This window comes from Falco peregrinus, chromosome 2 (genome assembly GCF_023634155.1).
Source record: "Falco peregrinus isolate bFalPer1 chromosome 2, bFalPer1.pri, whole genome shotgun sequence".
Taxonomy (NCBI): domain Eukaryota; kingdom Metazoa; phylum Chordata; class Aves; order Falconiformes; family Falconidae; genus Falco; species Falco peregrinus.
This window is the reverse complement of record NC_073722.1, coordinates 80,052,694-80,074,455: the sequence shown is the minus strand read 5'-3', so window position 1 is coordinate 80,074,455 and position 21,762 is coordinate 80,052,694. Positions and strand designations below refer to the sequence as shown.

The 21,762-nt window shown below is 37.1% G+C and overlaps 1 protein-coding gene across 7 annotated transcripts in view; it reads right to left on the bottom strand.

Annotated features, from left to right (window-relative positions):
- The window catches only part of RAPGEF2 (Rap guanine nucleotide exchange factor 2), a 195,095-nt gene that overhangs the window by 87,688 nt on the left and 85,645 nt on the right, over window positions 1-21,762 (bottom strand). For all 7 annotated transcript variants that reach the window (XM_027779881.2, XM_027779878.2, XM_027779876.2 and 4 more), the window contains exons 5-6: window positions 5,158-5,233; window positions 2,362-2,529 (exon numbers count right to left, since the gene is read on the bottom strand). In XM_027779881.2, the coding sequence (XP_027635682.2) occupies window positions 2,362-2,529; window positions 5,158-5,233 (244 nt within the window). The remainder of the gene's footprint in view (window positions 1-2,361; window positions 2,530-5,157; window positions 5,234-21,762) is intronic.

Below are 21,762 nucleotides of genomic sequence, written 5' to 3'. Positions count from 1 at the left end.
GACTACTGCAAATAAAGCATTAATAATATACCCAAGACAAAAAAAAAAAAAAAAAAATCATTCTACATAGTAACTACAGATTTAGGGTAAACCAATACCTAAGAAAATTACATATTTTGTGAAGATTTTGAGGGGCTATCAAAGCAGCTTTATTAATTTGAAACTCATGTACCTGAAAACCTAAACCAGAATATACCCACAAGGACTGAAAACTAATGCATCATATTAATCCTTTTCAACTTGAATTTAACACATTATTTACTGCAATATCTGAACATCTGCATTTTTTTCATGCTGCTTTATTTATCCAAAACTAAGAAGAACCAAAGATGAGACCCTGACAGATGCTGACTAAAGAATAGACGGGCAACAAGCCCATGAGATATGTGTTATGTTTTGAATTCCCGTGTTTCAAAAATCTCTGCTTTCTTCAGTAAGTTTTTCAAGAAATTAAGACTAAAAAAATGAGGTCAAGGGACATAAAATAGGAAAGGAGAAAAGACAACGCAGCCTTTAACATGTATGGTTAAAGCGATAGAAATAATACTGCTAGCAGAAGTAAATGAGAGAACAATGTATACAAGATCACCAAATACTGTAAAATAGGAGGGAATGGGCCAGCATGAAGAGTCTTGACTACATCGTAAAACTCATTTGAGACTGACTCATTTGCTTTGGGTAAGGAAGGGGGGGGGAAGTCAGTCATATGCCTCATATTATACTTTTTACAGCAACATTTGACTGTAATTATTGCAAATTTTACAGTTTATTTGGCAATCTCTTCCAACTCAATATGAAATCTCGCTTGCAATGAATTTCCCAACACATACACAAAATCATTATGAACTCGCACAACAGAATGGCACACAATGGGCTTTTGCTCTTAGTACCAGTTAAGCTTAAGAAAATTCATTAGGCATACCTAAAGTGAAATTTATACAACAGGCAAGGACCTACAAATGCAAATGGCACTGTGTGTAATCTAAATATTGCCCTTCTAGAGTTAGATAAAAATCACACTAGAACTGTTTGCTAAGCACAACATACACATCTAAATACTACGAAGAAAAGCAATTTTTCCTGTAGTTCCTACGAAGTCCAATACTATACACGTATTTTTCCAAAAACAGACTAGTAAAACGTTTCATCTTCAAACTAAGTGAACTGGCTCAATATGTATTAAATTTAGAGGCAATTAAAACTGCACTGAAAATTAAACCATTAAAAGCTGTTGTATAAACAAAAACAAATTGTTGGCATAAAATGTAATTATTCAACTCATGAGGAAAAGCCTGTATAATTAACAGATGTAATCAAACATCTACACACTTACAGATGCACATTGAATATACAGGGAACTGGCAAACAAGGCAAGGAATAAGGATAAAAAAGGAAAAACGGGGAAAAAACCAAAAAACCAAACAACCCTGCATTGGATCAAAGACAGTATTTTAAAAACACTAAAGCTCTAGTCCTGCAAATTTATATGCATGTAGCTTATACTGTGCAAAAATTAGCCCAACGAACTCAATGAGATTAGATATGCACAAAGTTATTTATGTGAATGCCTTTACGGTTCTAGTAGATTTGAGGTCTTAAATAAATGAGAGCCAAAGACAAACAGCTTTTCCAGTATTTTGCTTACAGTTGTAATCAATACCAAACAAACACATTAATCTAATAGAGTTTTTCTCAATTTAAAAGCCATATAAAATATTTTTTATTTTCATCTCAAGAGAAAGCCCGGAAGCTTTCCACATACAAGATTACCCCAATGAAGAAAACAGAAATCAAGTAAAATGACTAAATGATCTCCCTGATGATGGGCAGACTACGTAGCTCACTGAAACCCCAGAATAAAGGGCTCTTGAGGCAGAGACCAGTAAAGGTTAATCTGACATTTAAATTCTGGATACCAAAATGAAATGACAGATTTAATCCAAGAATCTGGCCTACTGCAATGCAGCACAGTCCTTCCTGGGCAACCACTGTTACCATATATGTGAATGGGTGTTTCACAACTGAACTTTTAACACTGTACACTAAACTATTCGTACAGTAACAATATCAAAAGGAAACGAGAACATAATTTCTTTCACAATTTCAAATATATGTATAATAAGTCCAAATAATGACTGGACATTCATGGTCATAAGAAATGTGCTTTCAACCCTGAACTAAGATGCAAGCTGCACACACGTTCACGTACTGATGGAGTCAAATTCACAGTATTTTAAGGGGAAACTTCCCTACCAAAGCACACTTGTTCAAAGATGCCAGCAAGTTTAGCCATTTTGATTGGCTTATTTTCAGTAATTTTCCTGTTTACGTTTCTGTGAACCATAAATACAGACAGCTTACCGTATGGTAGCCTCTAGGTAGAGGTGGCTTCCCCACAGGATAAGGGTCAACAGTATCAATAATTGTTTGTCGCTCCCCTTTTTGGTTGATTTTCCTAAATCTTCTTCGAGATTGCCTATGAGAAGCTTGACGTTGAAAATACTCCTCATTTTCATCCATGTAATCAACCTACAATAGATGCAAGAGAGTGTCATTTCCCACAAGAAATAAAAATGTTTCTTGTTAGAAAAACAACAAATCCTGTTCTCAAACAATGGCAGTTAGCTTTCAATTTCCTGCATTTTAAGCACTAATAGTGAAACCACTACTTTAAAAAAAAAAACAAAAAACAAAAAAAACCCACTGCTATGAACAGTATCAGTGAATACGGCCAGTTTTCAAAACTGACAGAAGAAAAATCTTCTCCCTTCCTCTCCCACTTCTTACTCTTGCATAAATACAAACATTTCACTACTCAATATGTTACAAAAAGAAAACTGGTATGAGAAAGAATTTGGTAGTTTTCCTACTGACCTCTGTCACTTGGTATCTTCCCTAACCAACCTATGGCAAAGGCTTTGCTCCTTTATAGGCAGTACTGGTTTTATTGTTTACTGCAAATAATTTGAAGACATAAAAGAAGGATTTCTAATAGACTGAGCTTACATAAAAACAAATCCCTCCAAAACAGCAAGAGGGAGAATAAAAAATACCTATTAGGTATATCCTAATATATATCAGCCATCTCAGTTTCAGACTTTTCAAAGTAATAGTCCTAAATTACACACAACAGTATACTGCAATGAAAATATTTGAACTAGGAATTCTGGTTTTCCTGAAAAGGAACAATCTTTTTACAGTAATTTGGCTGAAAATCAACATCTCTTCTGTGTTGACCCAACTAATAGAAACCTTACTCAAAACTAACAGGGAAATGGGGGGGGGGGGGGGGGGGGGGGGGAAGAGGGGGAAAAACCACAACTGTCAGCACTGCCTATCTATAGGGACTCAGTTAACTCCTATTCACTTCCACCCCCCAGGGATAAACAGTATTTCTGAAGATGTAGGTAGGAGCTTACAAAACACCTTGCGAGGTTCCTCCATATTTCTCAGCACATAGAAGAGATTTAGACAAAAGATTACTCAGAATTTGCAGTGTGTCTGTCAGAAGTATCACGTATTAGTCAGCTCAAGTCACTAAATACACCTTTCAGTGTACTAATACAAGGGGATGAGCACAGGAAGAGCTTACCCCCCCACCACTGAGCATCTGTTTCACATCTGACACAGTTCCACTCACACCTGACACCTCTCCCCCTTCTCCTCCCCACAAAGTGACTCCATCCAGCCCAGAGACTGAAAGTTACTGTGCCCGACAAACTCTGGGGATGGGATTCTTTCTATTCAAGGTACAACTATTCCTTTGAAAGGCTGGATTGAAGTCAAATGTTTCATTTCAGCTTTCCCAAAACTCTAGTTGTTGGTCTGGGGGGTTTTTTTGGACTAATATGACACATGTGGGAGTACCTGCCCCAGCCCAACATTACCCATCAGTCTAAAAGATGACAAGATTTCTTGTGGATTCTTGTTTAGTCATCTCCTTTCCCCATGTCCATCCATCTCTTCTTTGTAACTTAGGAATGCAGGAGACAGACATCCCCAACTAAATTGTATCCTTCTAGTGGTGAGAGTAACACAAACTGGTCAGACAAGTCAAGGGGCCAGTGGGGAGGCATAAAGGGCTGCTGCTGAGGAGCTGCTCCTCTACAAAGTAAAGTTACAGAGAGCTTTATTTAGGGATAGAAAAAAAGCAACTGGCATTCTCATGTATGCTTTCTGTGTCTCCATAGCTCCATAAGACAATTTTCTTAATTAGAATTGGAAGAGGGAGATACATAATCAAATGATAGAAAAAGATCCCATTATACAATCATCTTTATCTGCTTATAGCGAAATCACAAAGAGCTTAAAACCCACGAAAGCATGCCTGCATCTGCATGAAGATAAGCTAAAAAGCTACTTTTTTTAACAACCAACTTTAACAGAGTAACCTAATCTCTCTGCAAGCCTAAAGCTATACCACAATTTCCTGAGCTTCCACAAATTTTACAGAAACTTTAGGAAAAGAATGCTCAGTGTCACAGCCAGTATCTGAACTATCATCTACATATGGCTTAGATAACCGTCTTGCCGGTATTAGTAATCGATGACTTCTCAATGACAGAGAAAAACATTTAGCCCATTGGTTATGCCTTTGTTCAGGTGGGCAACTACAAAACTTTCAAGCCTGTGAACCCTCAGAGACAATGCTGTTCTGCCACTGGACCACAGCAGATACTGCTAATAAATAACCTTCACCCAGAAAAGTTGGTAGAATTTTAAAATGTTCAAACTGCTTCTTAAAACTTCAGACAGCTGAGAAGAAATATTTCATTCAATCAACTATTTATTACTTTAGCTAAAATGAGATTAATCCTTTAAAGCATCTTTGCCTACCTATAATAATAAAACAGCTTAAAAAACCCAAAAGCCATACACAAAAACCCCACAAACTGTTCTGCTGTTCTGCTAGCAGAAGAAAACTTCAGTTTTACAAGAAATCTGCAAGAGTAAATGTAACAACAATAAAAAGATACCTTTATCACTCAAACAATGCAAATATGTGTGCAAAGAATGCCAAGAAAATTATGTATGACATCTTAGATTTATAAAAAGATCATGTGCAAAACAGAAAACTCTTCAAGTTTTACTGGAAGTTGAAGTGTTACCAAAGCTGGCCTGTAAAATCTGAAACAAACTGAATGAAAATATTCTTACCACAATCATTTCAGATGGCTCTAAAACAATGCATTCACAGCCACGCCTGAAGCTTCCTGCAGAACGCTTGCCAAAACTGAAGAACAGAAATAGTTCAATCAGAACAGAAGTCAGACTTACAACACAATCCATAAGCATATTTGCATCTTCTCCAGATATTGTAAAGCACAGAAGAAAAAAAAAAATGTACTTACCTCTGTATGAAACAAGTTTTCATGCATATGTCCTTTGACAAGTAACTAATACCCAAGGACACCACCAGCTGTGTATTTTGTATTTATATAGTTTGCCAAGAGTATTTGCTAAGTAATTCTAGCAACACTAAAACAAGTGTCAATCAAGTGGTGTCTACAGAAGATGCATGGGTGATTCTGAACTACATTACAGAGTTTGATCTAGTATCTTCTGGCATTACAGCATTAAGTTACCTAAGCTATCTGCATTTCTATAGAGAAAGCTAACTAGCATACTAAGGAAAGAATGAAAAGCCTGATCAACTTCAATTAGCTCTTTTTTACTTAAAATAAATTAACAAAATAAGTATGCTGAAAGCGAGGGTATTCCCAAATTGAAGATGAGGACAAAAGGTTGTTCTGCTTTTCCTGACACATTCTCACCTTAGTGCAATAATTAAGCATAATACTATTTTGCTTCCTGTAGGATAAAATAGAAAGCTATTTTAATTTCAGTTTCTGAAGTGCTCTGCCTGTATTAAATGAATATGTGTGTCTCTGCAGGCTTAACTGCAAAGAATCCTCAAAATGCAGCAGTAAAGGTGGAATGCAGAGAACCAGTACATAATTCAGTGAAATACAAAACCTTTATTTTTAGATCCTTAATCATACGCCATCAGAAGAAAAGACAACCAGCTAAAGTTAGTTTCTGGGGTGTGTGCTTCCCCTGCCAGGTAGTTCGTATTTAAGCCTGCCAGGTCAACACCAGATCTTTCCCGTTGCAGAGAGGAAGGCAGGATAGAAGTCAAAACGGCTGGACCTTCAGGACCCCTCTTGCAGCTTGCTGTAACACATGTGCCCTAAAATCTGCCAAGGGCCAAGGAACCATTTAGCCATTCCCTTTCTTCAACTGGCACTGTGCAACAGGCATGGAAATCCTTCCTATCTGAAGCTCACAGGGCAACAGCTGTCATGTAAGTTTATGAAAAGCAAACCAGACTCAATATAATTGTAAATCAGTAAATCTGAACTTTACCCAAGCCTGTAACACACAACCATAGTGACACACTTAAGCTATGACTTTGTTTGTGAAAAGTAACTTTTTAAAGCTTTATTTCATAACAAGCAAACTGAAGAACTTCATACACCATTTGGAAGAGTGTAGCTAGCCAGTTTATATCTATTCTGCTATCCCACCTACTGATTAGTAGAAATGAACAATTTAACTTGCTACCACAAAGGCTAATCTCTTGACAACAGCACGTTTATAGCTCAAAAAGAAGGCAGTCAGATATTGAAAAGAAGTGCCAGCTGTGCTTATTCATCAAAATAATAATCGCATTTAATGGTACATGGGACTTCTACAATAGAAAAAATTTTCCAGAATACTAAGCCCCTTGAAAAGAAACATTCAATAAAGAAGTCTCTCGACAAAATGTTATTTTCCTAGGGGCAAACACATGCTTCCTCCTATAGTCCAGCAACAAAACACAGGGTGCTTTGCTTTACAATGCCATCTTGAATTTTATACCATTTCAACTACTCTTTAAGAGACCAGAAAATGAAGCCATTATCTTGATTCACTAGACTGTCGCAGAAATGACAAACTTATTTTCTTGGTCATTAACCTGATCCATATACACAGTTTTTCCTTAAAAAAAAGGAAAGGAAGGGGTGAGAAAGGAAAGTAAAACACCTCAATGACTGAAAAACAAAAGTGCAAAAATGGTGATTAGGAAGTCACCTTATTTGATATTCTAACTGAAAACAAACACAGAAATACTCCCTTTTCTCTTGTAGATACTTGTCCCCCTTTTTGTAACCATTGGTTTTGGTCTGGAATACACTATTGCTGTATTTTTTGCCAGGTCACTTTCTAGCCTCACAGCAAACACCAATTTCAATAGAAAATGCACATACACTTTTCCAGTCCACCATTTCTTCTTCCTCTATTGCTGTCTGTAAGTATCAGCTTTAAACTTCTGTCCATTGCTAATCACTTTTGACAGCCAAAAGTTTCAAGCTTTAGCAAACTCAGTAAAAAGCAGCAGCTTGTTTTGGATGTGCTTTTGAGCTCTTGAATAACTTGTTTGGATTTTACCCTTCAGCACAAGGGAACAGTAGTCAACATATTAAGACAGCAGGCATGCATTGAGCTACTATAAAGAATATTCTTAATTTCTGTTCCCAGTATCACACTGATTCTTGCAGCAAATAACCATGCCATCGCTGTACTGCTCAGATTCCTATGACAGCACAAAATTTATCAAAGCAGACAATGCATCACACATGCATATTATCTTTGACCAAAGATCACGAGGCTTTTCAGGCTGCAAACAAACTCCATAATCTTTGTGAAGTATTGTAGGCCAGACAAGTAAATCAAGGCAGAAAGTTAAATGACCCTTCAAGTGTTGCAGTTCTCAGATACCCCACACCAGTTAAACCTCCTGACTTCCAATCTGCTACTGGAAATTCATCATCAGTGAGGAATTCAGGTAACCAGGGAGAATTAGGAATGTCTCTTGTGACTGTCCACTATATCTGGACATTTCAGAAGTGTCCAACTCTGACTTTAGTGGAACATCCATCACAGTTTTGCATACTATCTGTTGCAGAACCACACTGCAATACCTACACACAGTCACACAAACAGCTGTTGACATGCAACTGAGGAACAACAGGGGTCTTTGGGCATCACCAATCCCGCTGTTTCAGTTCAGAAGACTGATATCAAAGTCAATTCTACCAGAATTAATTTATTTGTCAGAGCTTCCCACAAGAGCAAAAAGCAAGGACCAACAAAGGAGGACTTCAGTGACACCCTTCTCTAGCTGAAATCCCTAGCTGCAGTAACCAGCCACGAGGTACAGGAAAGCCACCAAACAAACGATTTAAAGTTAAGATTTTAAAGTTATTTAAAACATTAATAAGCAGTAAAAAGAAGCAAATACCCAACACATAATACAGTCTGTTTACTGAGCCGATCAAAAAGCCCAAGCTGCACAGCTTTTTATAAAATACCTTATATGTTACATATAATAATATAAATCATCATACATAGAGAGGGGAACTTCATACAAGGGACCACAAGCTGGCACCCAAGCTAGCTTGAGGGATGCCAGGTAACACACAGAAACAGGAGCAGCAGACGAAGTTTCAGTGAAGGGCTGACATACTCTGTAATAACCAGCTTTGTTTCAGTAACTTTTGCTAGACACTGTTCTTTCCAAATGTTGATGCCACACTTCCCGGAGAAAGTCAGTTTGACTGCCCAGATTTATCACAATATACACAGTCTACATGAGCAGTGGCTAGCTAAAATAAAACATAGAGAGCCTTTATTAGCGGGTTTCAATGGATAGGGCTTTGACAAATGTATTCCTCCCCCTACTGTAGTGTGAAATAAGCCTATGGATATATGACTTCACTATGGAGGTTACAGTTAAATCACACGTTTATTTTTAAAATGTGGTAGAGAATTGTACCTAATAGACACTTCACATTTGGTTGTACCATATCCTTCCTTAATAACATTAATTAGAGTTGTCTCAATACATAAAGATAAAATCTCTTCCTACCTAAGCCTTATTCATTTCAACTTCTAAAAATATCTCATTTGCAACTATTAAGTCAGTGATATACCTGAGAGAACCATACAACATCCAGCAAATCACCTGAGAAGAGATGTAGAGGTTATATCAGTAATTTGGATAGCCAGAAGGCTGTCTGGTTAGGATATTGCTGCCTCACCTAAATTCCCCAAAGATCCTTGTTTTGCAGCAGCTTTTCCAACACTTTTTCTCCCTGCTACCACATAAGCTCTGACTTGAGGCTCCTTGAGTATTAAACTTCACAGATGTTCTCCTTAGTACCTGTCCTAGAGGCAATTTCACTTCTGGAGTCCTTTTCTGTCACAGTTACTTTTATTCCCCATAAAGCTACTGAGTGCATGATATGAATGTAAAACAACCTTAAAAAAATACCTTAAAGATATATAAAACAATTTTATTTGCAGGAATCTACTTTACAGTAGCAAATTTGAAAGTGGCTGATTAAAAAAATAATTATATCTTAGAAGGCTAGATACTGTGCCCAAGCAACTGCTCCCTAACTATACTAATTCCCTGAAGCAACTGACAAAAGTCCAATTTCCCACTTGACTATTCAAAAGCATTATTTCCAAATAAATTTGTTAGTACTAAATAAACCCTTTTGCTCACTGTATTAAAAACAGGTATTTTAATTCATATAAGTAACTTATAACTTCATTTCCATTCTAATGCATTCTAAAATGGAGTTTACACTGACTGTCGATGACAGTGCCCTTCTCTGTAAGCGTACCTTACTATATACGTATCTTGGAACTCATTATACTCAAAACATACACAGTTGGTTAAAGAACAGATGTATTACAGTTTACAACACACTAATTAATAGCAGACAAGTTTTAAGGGAAAGCTAAGGGTTTCATGTTTCCAAAGATTGCACTTCACTTTCAGTTTTCATTAAAAACACCTTTACAATTATAAAACTACAATCAGTGCAAATATGTCAGCAGCTAACAAACAGCAAAAGGAGAATAATTTAAGACCACTGACTGCATTTATTCCCCTTCAAGTTTATTACATGTACTAATAAAACAAAGCAACAAAGTATCTCAATTAAATGAAACACCTAGAGCTACAAGCAACACATTAAATTTTATAAGCGCTTACACACAGAGACAGCCAAAAACTTCCAGGTATTGAGGGTGACTCCTTCTATCCTTTCTATTATCATCGTGACACTGGAGAGCAACGCAGCTTTCTCCAGACGTGACCCATCCATTGCCCCAGGTCCCCAGACATACTGGTACATGCACACACAGACGCTCTTTTCAAAGCTCGCAGGCAAGGCGGCAGCTACTGAAGAGGGAACATTTCCCTATCAGCATTCAGCCCTGTCCCCTCGCCCTGGGCCTCCACATTCCTGTTTTCACGTCAGCCCAGCTCCCAAATGGAAAATTATTTCTCAGCACTGGAATGTAAACGCATTCATCAAAAACGATGCAGAATCTGAATAAAACTCCACTGACGACAAACACCAAGAAAAAGTTTTTCACTGAGAAGCCCTTTTCTTCCTCCCTCTTTAAAGATCAAGGATCACTCACAGAAAACCCAATTTCACCAGTAACAACTATTTTGAAAAGGACATATAAAAATGTAGGTTTTCCCCCATAATGTGTCTAAACATTTATTTCTTTTGATATTCACCACCTTGCATTAGCTTAAAGTAATAATTAATCCCCCTATGTTTTGCAACTCTTAGTAAAACTACATCTAAGTCTCACAAAGAAAGCTCCACAAAGTGTGATCATCTATATAGTGCGCATTCTTCAACACATTAAGTGCAAAATACTCTTATAGTTTTATGTATTTATAAATGCAATATTTGGAACAAAGCTGCTAGTTTAGAATAAAGTATTTAATTGGCATTTCCTCTAAGTCAAAAAGCATATTCCATTTAGACATGTTCTAATGCAAGGAAAAATACAAGTAAAAGATTTTCTTGTTTCTCAAGTTCTTAGAATTTTCTGTGGTATATTTATGGAAAAAAATAAATTCAATGTAAGTCTTGCTTAAAAAAAAATCTACAACATATTAGAAATAGAAACACAATGCATGAGTATTGCAACAATTTGTGCTAAAACTCTAGAAATCAGATATTCAAAAACTTTCTTTGTCCTGAAATTTTCAAATGGGATGTACAATGGGTGTAAGATCAATGCTGTGCAATATTTGCCAGTGCAGGACTTCCAAATACACGCGGACATCAAAGTAAATATTTTCCCTCTTCCACCTTCCATGAAACCAGTCCTTTTCTCTTTGAGACTGTACTTGAATAAATCTTCAAGCATAAGGCTATGCACAGCTGAGTTCAGTTTCTCAAGTTTTTAACATACTCATGATAAAAACAAGATCTTAAGCTACATAAACTAAATACTTCCCAACTAATTTTGTGAAAACGACATTGCTTCAGCTGACATCTATCTTTAGGAGGATCACCAAAAACTTCCAAAATGAAAAACAGAGGGATTGCATTAAGCACATTTAGAATTTGAAGTTGTGTAAGACAGAGCCTTCACCTGCTATTAGGTAGCACCCACCCTGCAAATGCTGTTACTGCCGTCACTATTGACGTTCAAGTGCTCTCTGCTGTGTGTTTCACCTTCCCTCTACCCTCCAGCTTCTCAAACTCGGAGCTCAGAGGAGCCACCGTTCCTCTGCATGATCATTTGCCACAGGTCCCGCCTGCACGTGCTGCCTGGTGCTGGTTCCTCATACCAGCGCCGTGACCTCAGCCACGACCAGCAGCTGCTTTCCATCACTGTGTCAATTATTCTCTGACAATACAGAAGCAAACATGTGCAGAATGTCTGGTCTCCGACAAACCCCAAAGCCAAATCTTGATGCAGCAATCAACACTTAACTTGCAACAATGCCAAAATGCTTAGATGTAGGTCTAAAGCAAACCAGTCACGCTGAATTCCTGAATTAAATATTATTGAGCAGTATTTAGTAGATGTCTAAATGGGGAAAAAAATGGGGACTATATTCTATCTGGGAATAGAGATTCTTCAAATCCTTCACTCTATTTGGGATACAGAGTGAAGGATTCAGTCAAGTTCCTCTCCTGTGTCTTTTTCTATTAAAACACATCACATTTCATTTTGCTACATCCAGATTAGAATGAAAAACATCAGTCCCTCTTAACAGCTTATTCTAACCAAGCTAGGTTTATAGCTGGCTTTCAGTGAATGTGCTGTGAAACCCAGACTGTTCCTCCCACCAACTCACCCTTGCCAGGGATGAAATAAAAAGGAAGTTACAATTTAGAAGTGTGTATACATGCACAAGCCATCCCTAGGGGAAGGCTTAAGTGTTCTGACGAAAACTAAATTTGGCATGGCCATTTTCTGACCCCTCAGAAAAAAAAGACAGAGCCCTTCATGCATGCAGAGCAGCTCTATCGGGAACAGCCTTCTGCTGGGCATGATGCAAGGAAGGAAGGCAGCAGCAGGTTTCCCCACGCTTAAAGCTGCACAATGGAAACCATGAAAACAAGGATTTGTCAACTAAAAGACAGAGGCTCTTCATCAGATAATTTGATCTTCTATATAATATAGGCTGACTTCTCTGATACTGATTGAAATTAGTGCCTGTCTTTTAGAAACAGGCAAATATGCAAGTGAAGCCCAAGTTGGTTTTGACTGGTGTTAAATATTACTTCTTAATTAAAAAATGGCAGTCATCTGCATATCAAAATAATCAGTAGATTCACATTTTTCTTTTTCTTTTTCTTTTTTTCTTTTAACTCACGTAATTCTCACAATGTTATTACGTTTCCAGTAATTTATTTTTTTTCGAGCGAGAGCAAAGAGCTGCTTCACAGAAATGGTTTTCAGTTGAAAGGAAAATTGAGATGCTGGCAACTGGAATATGAGTTGAAGAGGCATTTGTGGACCTGTCACTGTTTGCAAATCCTGGAGACATGAGCTCACTACATACCATGGATAAGGATGATTAGACTTATCCAGTGTTATACGATAGCTTAGATGTTTACAGTCTCAGATACAACAGCTCATATGTCAGGGAAGGGACTTACTTGCAACATCAGAGCCAAGTACATGCCACTTAATAAGACTTTGGAGCAGGGGTGTTTCACAAGAGAAAAAAGAAAAACAGTCCTCAAACATCACTGCAGCTCCTTGCTGGACCTAGGATGCAAACTACCCACTGCTGTGGAGGAAGAAGAATCATGGGGTCAAGGGCAATAACACTGGTGCTGGAGCAAGAGGGTGTAAAGGCAGGAAGAGCCCAGCAAGTCAGACAGAGAATGCCAGATGACTAACCAGTCCATGTGAAGGACACCAAAATTATAGGATAAACACCTTAATAGTGTATTAATGCTTTAAATAATTCTGGCTAAAAATGTGTGCAAGCTAATTTGAACTCCAGCTGAAAGCTTTAGCAAACTTCATCAGTATTTTGAACACATTTAGTTAGCATCCTTACAGATGACAGACTATAGTACTTTATCAACATAATACTCATAGGGATTTTTCTTTATTTCTTATGCAAATACAACGAAGATCAGAGGTTGCATTAATCTGGTAATTTATAGCTGACTAGTGAAAGCACTTCAAAAGAAATTCCTGAAAACTGACAGTGAATAATTTGAAATTAGCCAGATTCTGGAGGTTTGCTTCCAGAGAAAGTCCCTTCGGTCAACCCTTGAAACATATGCCTTGTAAACTTCACACAGTTTTTTCTTTTAGTACAGACTACTGTTTTGAAAAATGTGATTAATTTTGAAATTTTATCTAGTTAGAAGACTGATTACGGTAGCAAGTTTGACTAGTTTACGTAAAAAAAAATTAGTAAAGTTTCAAGTGTGTTGCTTTTCACTTCAGCTTTTTATAATGTTACCTTAAAACTAAAGTTAAGTTGAAAAATTATTAAAAACCCAATCTGAAAAAGTGCTATAAAGAAAAATGAATTGTTTTGCAAATTTACTGCAAATGGAGGTAGAGGCTCAGGGCTTTTAGAACAACAGGTGATCCTGAATACTTTTCAGACTAGAATACCATTTAGGGTACTTTGTGATTCTTTCTTTGTATATAACAAACAAGAGACATGTGTTTATGAAAATTTCCTGGAAAATCAAGATCTGTATTTATAAACTATATACACAAATATATAAACAAAACTGGAACATAGTGGTGGCAACAACAAAATTTAGCTTGTTGCAGCAGTTCAGCTTTGCAGCATCTCTAGTATAGAAAGCCAGAAGGCAGGTACCTCATCAGAACAGCTGGCAGAAGAGATTTTTATTTGGAAAAATAAAAAAATCCCTGTTTGATTTTTAAATTAGAAGTTCTCATCTTATCTTGGAAAACATTCAAAGATGCAAGCTTTTTTCCTAACCTACTTTTTTTTTTATTATTCCTTTTCTTTTAGACAAAAAAAAAAAGTATTTTAATAAATGGTTTGAATAAAGACAGCCTTGCTTATGCTTCATCTTATCATCTTAATGATGTCTGTGTTGTCATGGAGATTACTGTGACATCACAACATCTCCATAACAGTCTCAAAGAATGAGAAATAGTAGGAAAACATTACTTAAGAGGCAAGACCTTGTCTGAACATAATTTGGCTTATTAACATTCATGAAATTCATTAAAACAGAGGAGCATTTTTCCAACTTCATACAAAGCTGTTAGATGTTAGCTCCTAAATGAAGACTGTTTGGGTTTTTTACCTTGAAAAAGATATAGTAAGTTTTTTTAAGTCACCCTAAAGACTTTCATAATGAAAGTATTGGAAACTCATCTTTTTTTTAAAAAAAAAAAACAAAAACACACAAAAAAACCCAACAAAAATTTAGTGACTTCACAGGTCATCTAGGTTTTTAATAGTAAAATAAAACCATACATATTGACATTTTCCACCCCCAGTTACATGCCAAACTCATTCTATACAACAAATTCATTCACATGGAGGGCTAAACACGTGACCTCAATAACTAGTTTCCATACTCCCATTGTAAATGAAAACAAACTGAAACAGTGAAGTAATAGTGGCAATTTTGTTTTAGCTATTTAAATAATAATTTGAAAATAAATTATCCCTCACTTAACATGTTACGCTATGTCTAGTGTCCCTGGATTTATGTTTCAGAAACATTCAAAAACATTAGTGTTACCTGACAGAAAACTCTCAGGCAAGTTAAAGTCTGCTACAGTACGGAATAACACTTTGTTAAAAACACTGTAGAAGAATTGCAGTAGCAGAATCATGCTAATAATCAAAACAATACTTTTTATTCCTTCCACTTTTCTGTAGTCCTGCAAATACATAAGTAAAAGTAATTATTTCACCTTATCAAGATTGTCCTTCACCGAAGCTGTCTATAGAAGTTCAAATCACCAGAGTTCCACATGAGGCAAAGAAAAGGCTCTTCCCCAAATATCCCAAACCTAAATGCAGGGACAGCCATCCCAGAATAGATTTACGCTGGACTTCTCACAAGAGTTTTCTTGGACATTTTGTTTAAAAAAAGAAAAAAGTTTTTTAAAAAAGCAAAACCCCACAGACATATAAATATATATATATATACACAAAAAAGAAGATTTTTCAGTTTTGCACTTGCATGCACAGGATGGACTCTTAAGGTATCTCTCGCCTGTTCTGTAGAGTACGCTAATTTTGGTGAGCATGATCTTCCACTCTGTATATTGTTTTAATTGTTTTTTAAATATAATTGTTCAGCAGTAATAAGTCATCTCCAATTTGAGGATTTAAATTGGTCCTCTCTGTCTGGTTAATTTTGCTCCCTAGGCTGGGAAAACTTCACCACCGTGCTCAAAAATGGTCTTTTTCTCCAGCATATCGCCACCACCTCCTTGCTCTGCAGCGCACCCATTCCCCTCTCCACATGGGTATACTTCCCCCTCCTGGGTATTCTTTATGCTGTTTTTGCACAAAGTTCATTTTGTTGTTATTTTGGGGTAAGCAATGACCAGATAACTTCTCAGTTCATTACACTTAGAAAACTTGCCCATGAACCCAGGGAGCATGTGAAGCACACATGGTCTTCCTTTTACCCTCAGAAGGAGTCTCACAATGCAGTTTTTTCAAGCGGGGTTTTTTTATGTTTTGCAGGTTTGTACTAAAACTCAAAACTTTATATACTAATAAATTGAATCAGAAGGCACCTTAAATCAGAAGGAACGGATTGCAGAGCAGGTCATCTCACCAGCTGCAATATCAATTGTGAAAAAACAACAGTTTTCTTCTGATAGATAACTTTAAATAGCAATGTGAGCAGCAGTGAATATATCCAGGTATAACAGGTCTCACATTGAAATAACCACATACTTTATTACACAGAGAATTTTCCCCTCATTAACTTCTCAGAAAGAGCACTCCGTTTTTTTCCACAACCCTATATGTATGCAAGTAATTATCATTTCAGTTAACAGCTTTTTAATATTAAAATCCAGCTTGAAATTTTAGAAAGATACCAGCGAGATCTGTCAAAATCAAATTAATATCACATAATTATAATGTACAGAAGAACAAAAGCAAAAGCAAAGATGAACAATGTTTCTGAGATTGATTACTGTTGTTAATTACTTCAAATGGTGACATGCTCCATTAGAAATCCTAATGCTGGGATTAAGAAGGTGTGTCTAACCAATGCAACAAAATAAGCTAGAGTCAGCAATAAAAAAAATTTACTGATTCAAGGCCACTTTTCTTGCAGCACATTTGAGAAACCAGGTATCAACTAAGCAGCACCAAAATTTTTCAACAATGAGAATACATCAACATCTTCAGGAAAACCAAATTTTCAGTGGAATTAATGTTTTTCCCGTCCATCCTAGAGAGCATTCTGAAACATTCCCATTGCCCCCCAAAAAGAAGCCCACAACTTCAGCACATTTTTCAAACACTATATGTGGTGTTATATATTGCAGCCATAATTTTAAACCCAACTTTCTAACATTTTAAAAAATGGGAAGTGAGAGCTGGTATCTTTCATACATGTCAAAGATTACATTTTCTCTGTCAGCTACCTTCAAGAATTCTCGCCTTTCCTCTCCTTGCTTTCTCCTAAAATATTATCCCCCATGAATCTAGGCTGTTAAACCCCTCAGCTAAATTTTAATTTTTTTCTTCAGGTTCTTTTCAGTTACTCTAAGCTATAAAGACACATTCATGCTTGCACACAAAAAAAATTATTCTATCCGTGTTACCTCAGATTTTGGTGTTCCTTAGCATTGGCTATATCCCATACTCATATCACACTGAAAAATTTTTGATTATACTTATTCTATAGTGCAAAAATAACTTTATTTGGTTCACAGGTGGGACTCACCATAAAAGCAATGGTTTGGATTTATACTGTTACATACTTTGTTTCTATGTTCCATACCACAAATTCCTAAGCATAATTTTGTTATTAAAATATACACATTCAACTTTTTAGTATTTTTACACAGTTGAAGTTTCAATGGGGAAGAAAAACACCACTGACCTGAATAAAGCAGAACATAATAAAAGCCTACTTAATTTATTTTTTTTCTTGTTGATGTAGCAACAGTAGCAGGAAATGCCATCTTGACTTAGCTTACAATTACCACATGTGAAACAATGAAAAACTGGAGCAGTGCAAGCACATTCAGATCTACAAGCCACCTACCACCAATTAATGGTGTCTCTCCTATGGAAAGTGTATGAAGTCATCAAAAACATTCTACCAATGCACTGGAGCATCAGCAGGTGACCCAGACCATCTCAAGTCCATCATCAGGTCATTCATATGGAAAAAGACAAAAGTCTGTAGCTCTAGGATATACACCTAGAAACTAGTACAAGGCTTGCATTTGTGAGGGCTTCTGAAGGTGGCTATTCTCCTAAATGAGAATCCCCATCCCTGAAAACCTTCCCCACCTGAAGGGGAATCAGAAATATTCAGGCTCACTTATAAATTTTTCAGGTCATCCGACACTTCCTGCTTCATTGTTACCTTCTCATCTCCTTGTTACAAACTTGGAAGAAAGCCTGGTAGCACTAGACCCACTACACTAGACTTCTATTTTTATTTTCAAAAGATGCCAACATAATAGATTAAGCCCCTCAACATTTTATCAGCTGTGCAAGAACAAAATTCCAGGAGCGTTGAAATAATTGTTTTGACAGGAACACTGCCAGACAGCACCCAATCTCATAATTTAGGAACCGTGTCCTCTTCTATTTCCCAACACCTCTGATCCTGACAGCACACTTGGAAGATGACCAATTTCAAACCTCAATGAACTCTTCAATTCTTCAGCAGAACAGGAGACGGGGGGAATAAAGCAAAGTGTATGTAATACCAAATTCATTTAGCTGTAAAAATCATCTTAAGTATTCTTATCTTAAAAAATCCTGTACGCCACTTTCTGCAAACAGCAAGGACAGTTTCAGATGACATTACTGGTACAAGCAGCATGTGCTCTGCATCACGAACTTCGCTGTAACAGCAGGTGACATGACAAGACAAGGCCCTGTTAATTTATGGCTTGCTAATTCCGCTGCAGCCAGAGTTGAGACTGATTATGTCTCGGTGAGGAAGCCAGATTGGGGGAGTTGGACACCCTCCCTGCCAGCCAGCCCGCGAGGAGCTGGGTTCAGGGACAGAACCAGGGCAACTCCAGCTCTTCTGGCACCTCACAAGGAAGATGGTAATGCCACGCCAGAGCACTCCAGGCTTCGCTGGTAACGATACCAACAGGAGATGAACATATTCAAGGCCAAATCAGGCACTCCCCACAAAATGTTCCCTCTTGTAAGCAAGCTTTTGTTTTCTCCACAAGTTTGAGTCTCAAAAAGTCATCAGCCGCATGCACTGTGATAGTCTAATTTTGTGCTTGCAGGTAACGGTAAACATCTCCATCTAAAAGACTGCGTATGTCCTTTTGGGTAGATGCAGATGGTACAAAGCAATTAGGGCTAATTTCTCAATGTCTGTTTAAAATCCATTGAGAGAGATGCATGGTAGACATACACTCAGTCATAAATGGACTGACATCTCCCTAAGCTGAACGAAGAAAGAAGTTGGAGGTAGTGATCTCAGCCCTTCCTAGACTGAACTGTAAGATCACACTCCTTCACACTTCGGTTTCAGTTGATGGACTGAAATGCTGAACCAAGGCACTGAAACCAAAGAGAAGTCACAATGGCATTGGGGGGCGGCCCCCAAGAACACCATATGCTATACCTTCCCACCAACCTATAGAGACAGTCATGAGAATGGCTTCAGAACAGCACTAGCGAGATACAGAAATCATGACGCAACAAACAGGTCAAGGGAAAATCCAGCAGCAGCAACTAGCAGCAAAAAATGAATGTTTTATATTAAAGAGTGAGAGTTGTGAGGGCAAGCTAAATTCAAAGCACACATTTTCACGTAATTGTTAAGTAGACTATAAACCATAGCCTGGGGAGTTATTTTTCTTTACAAAGAGCCAACGTATGGTCTTTGTGTTTCCATCATGACACTGTAAATCCTTAGACATAAGCAAAACTCAGAAAGAGGGAAAAGCTCAATAAGCTCAGCACAGCTCTCGATCAACTCCCTCTGCAGCTTAAATAACTAAACCAGCAGCTCTCAAAAGCAAAACACTGAGCCTCCTTAAACCCGTTGTTCTAAAACTCAGGTTTCCTGCTCAGAGGAAAAAACAACAACAAACAACCACAAAACCCTTTTTAGGGGATTTTATTCTGGTTGAAATATTTGTGTATATTGATCACTAACTTAAAACACCAGTTTTGTTCTGTTCTAAGTTTCAGCTAGCAACAGCCATTATTAATAAACACTAAGTTGCAAATATATTAGGGTCATATTTTGAGGGAACAATTTTATCTTTGTGATTAAAACTATCTATCATTTTATTCACTGAAAAGATTGATCAAAGACAGTTCTCTCCAAAATTTAAACATATCATCAGTCAGATATATCTAAACCACACCAAACAGCATGTCCCCAGGGATCACAAAAATTAGGAAGTATGTTTCAGGATACATAAAGCTGTATAAATGCATGTACATAGCCAAGAGCTTTGCTCCAGCACTATTTACTCACATGCGTTACCTGTTAAAAAAAAACAACCCAAAACCAGCCAAAATCCCTAACTTTTTCTTCTGAGAGAGTTTACTTTCTTAAGTTAATCAGGACACACTTGGACAAGGACAAATCATTCCTGCACAAATTTAGTTTTATTATTGCTGTAAACACATTCAAAAGAAATCCATGATTTCTTTAACGGCTCTGCAGTAGAATTTGATATTCCATTCCAATCTTCACATTGTTTTAGTATAAGAAACTCCACAGGGCTAAAGCATCAATATTTAAATAGATAGATCTCTTAATTTTGAAGAGGAAAAAACCCAGATGTTCTCTCAACTTCAAAACTTAGTCTTTTAGTTAGAGGAAAGAGCTTAAATAATTGCTCTTGAATATAAAATCTGTGACTTGCCAAAGAGAGAGCATCCCTCCATCGCCATATGGAGAGGAGAGAACTGCTTGGGTGTGTCAGTACAGAAGGAAAAGAAGAGGCTAAAGCAAGGACAGCGTGTAGATGAGTGAGCATTAAGAGCAAAGCCAGGTTTGCACATGGCAAGTTGGCATCACAGCATGCCCAAGCAGCACAGCACACACCATCCAGAGAGCCTCTGAAGAATTCTAGGAGCAAAACAGAAAATCCCAAGCACCAGAGCCTACCAGTCTGAGAAAAACTGCCCAGCAATTCTGTATTTTGTTGCTAAGAGTTAGTTGCATCCTCCAGTCATGGAAGCCACGGGCAAGTATGAGGTTAGCTGTTGGAGATCTAGGAGACATTTATGTAGTGCAGCTCCAAGTCAAATAAGATGAGAGACCATGATGAAATTTACACTAGAAGCAAAGTCCTTGAACAAAAACCCCATGGGAAGTCTGAACAGCTGAACAAATGTGATGAGAGCACAGAGCTAACCTAGGGATGCTGGAGGCCATTCCAAAAGGTATTTTGAGAGACTGTCACATTACTGCTGTCAGTGACCACGTGAAAACACAGGAGAGCCAGGACAACCTTCAGGGCATTGCATTTTCTGCTCATTTATTTTCTGGACCTCGTACATAAACCTCATTCTACCATGTGAACTGCTTCAGGGTACAGATGCTCAGTGAAAGAGGTGAGGAGACCAAGTGTTAATATTTGTGCTAGTTTGGTGGTTGTTGTGGGAGAGGGTGAATTAAGGAATGTTTAGTTTGACAGTAGTATGTGCCTGATATGTTAAAAGGATTAAGTATGAAAAATGGTAATACTAAAATATGAGATGGGGGGAAAAAAATAATCTTCCTCACATTAAGCCATCAGAATAAAATTTCATTGTTGCAATTTACAGAAATTAAATAGGAGAACTAGACTAAGCTTTACTTATGTAACCAAAAATATGGCAGCTTTAATTGTTTAGGTAAAAATTCTTTAAAACTCTGTAAATTTTCCCAAAATAATATATTAACTGAATAAAATCCAGCCTTACCTTATGAACACCATTTGCTAGCTCTTTATTTGGCATTTGAAGAAATACAAGCTAAACTACATTAGAATAGGGAAATAAAATTATACTCATGCTATTTTCACAAAACAGACCTGGTTTAGATGTTAAAAGTTTCCAAAGGAAGTTTAGGACTTCATGTATTACAATATTCCATCTTGAACAATTTATAATTTTTTTAAATTCTGAATGAAAGACTTGTCAAGTAGCTACTTACAAGTAGTCCTACAAGTCACCCAGTACATTATATAACTTGGGCAAAACTGGCAGCTATTCCATTCATTTCAAACTATTTCAACCAGCAG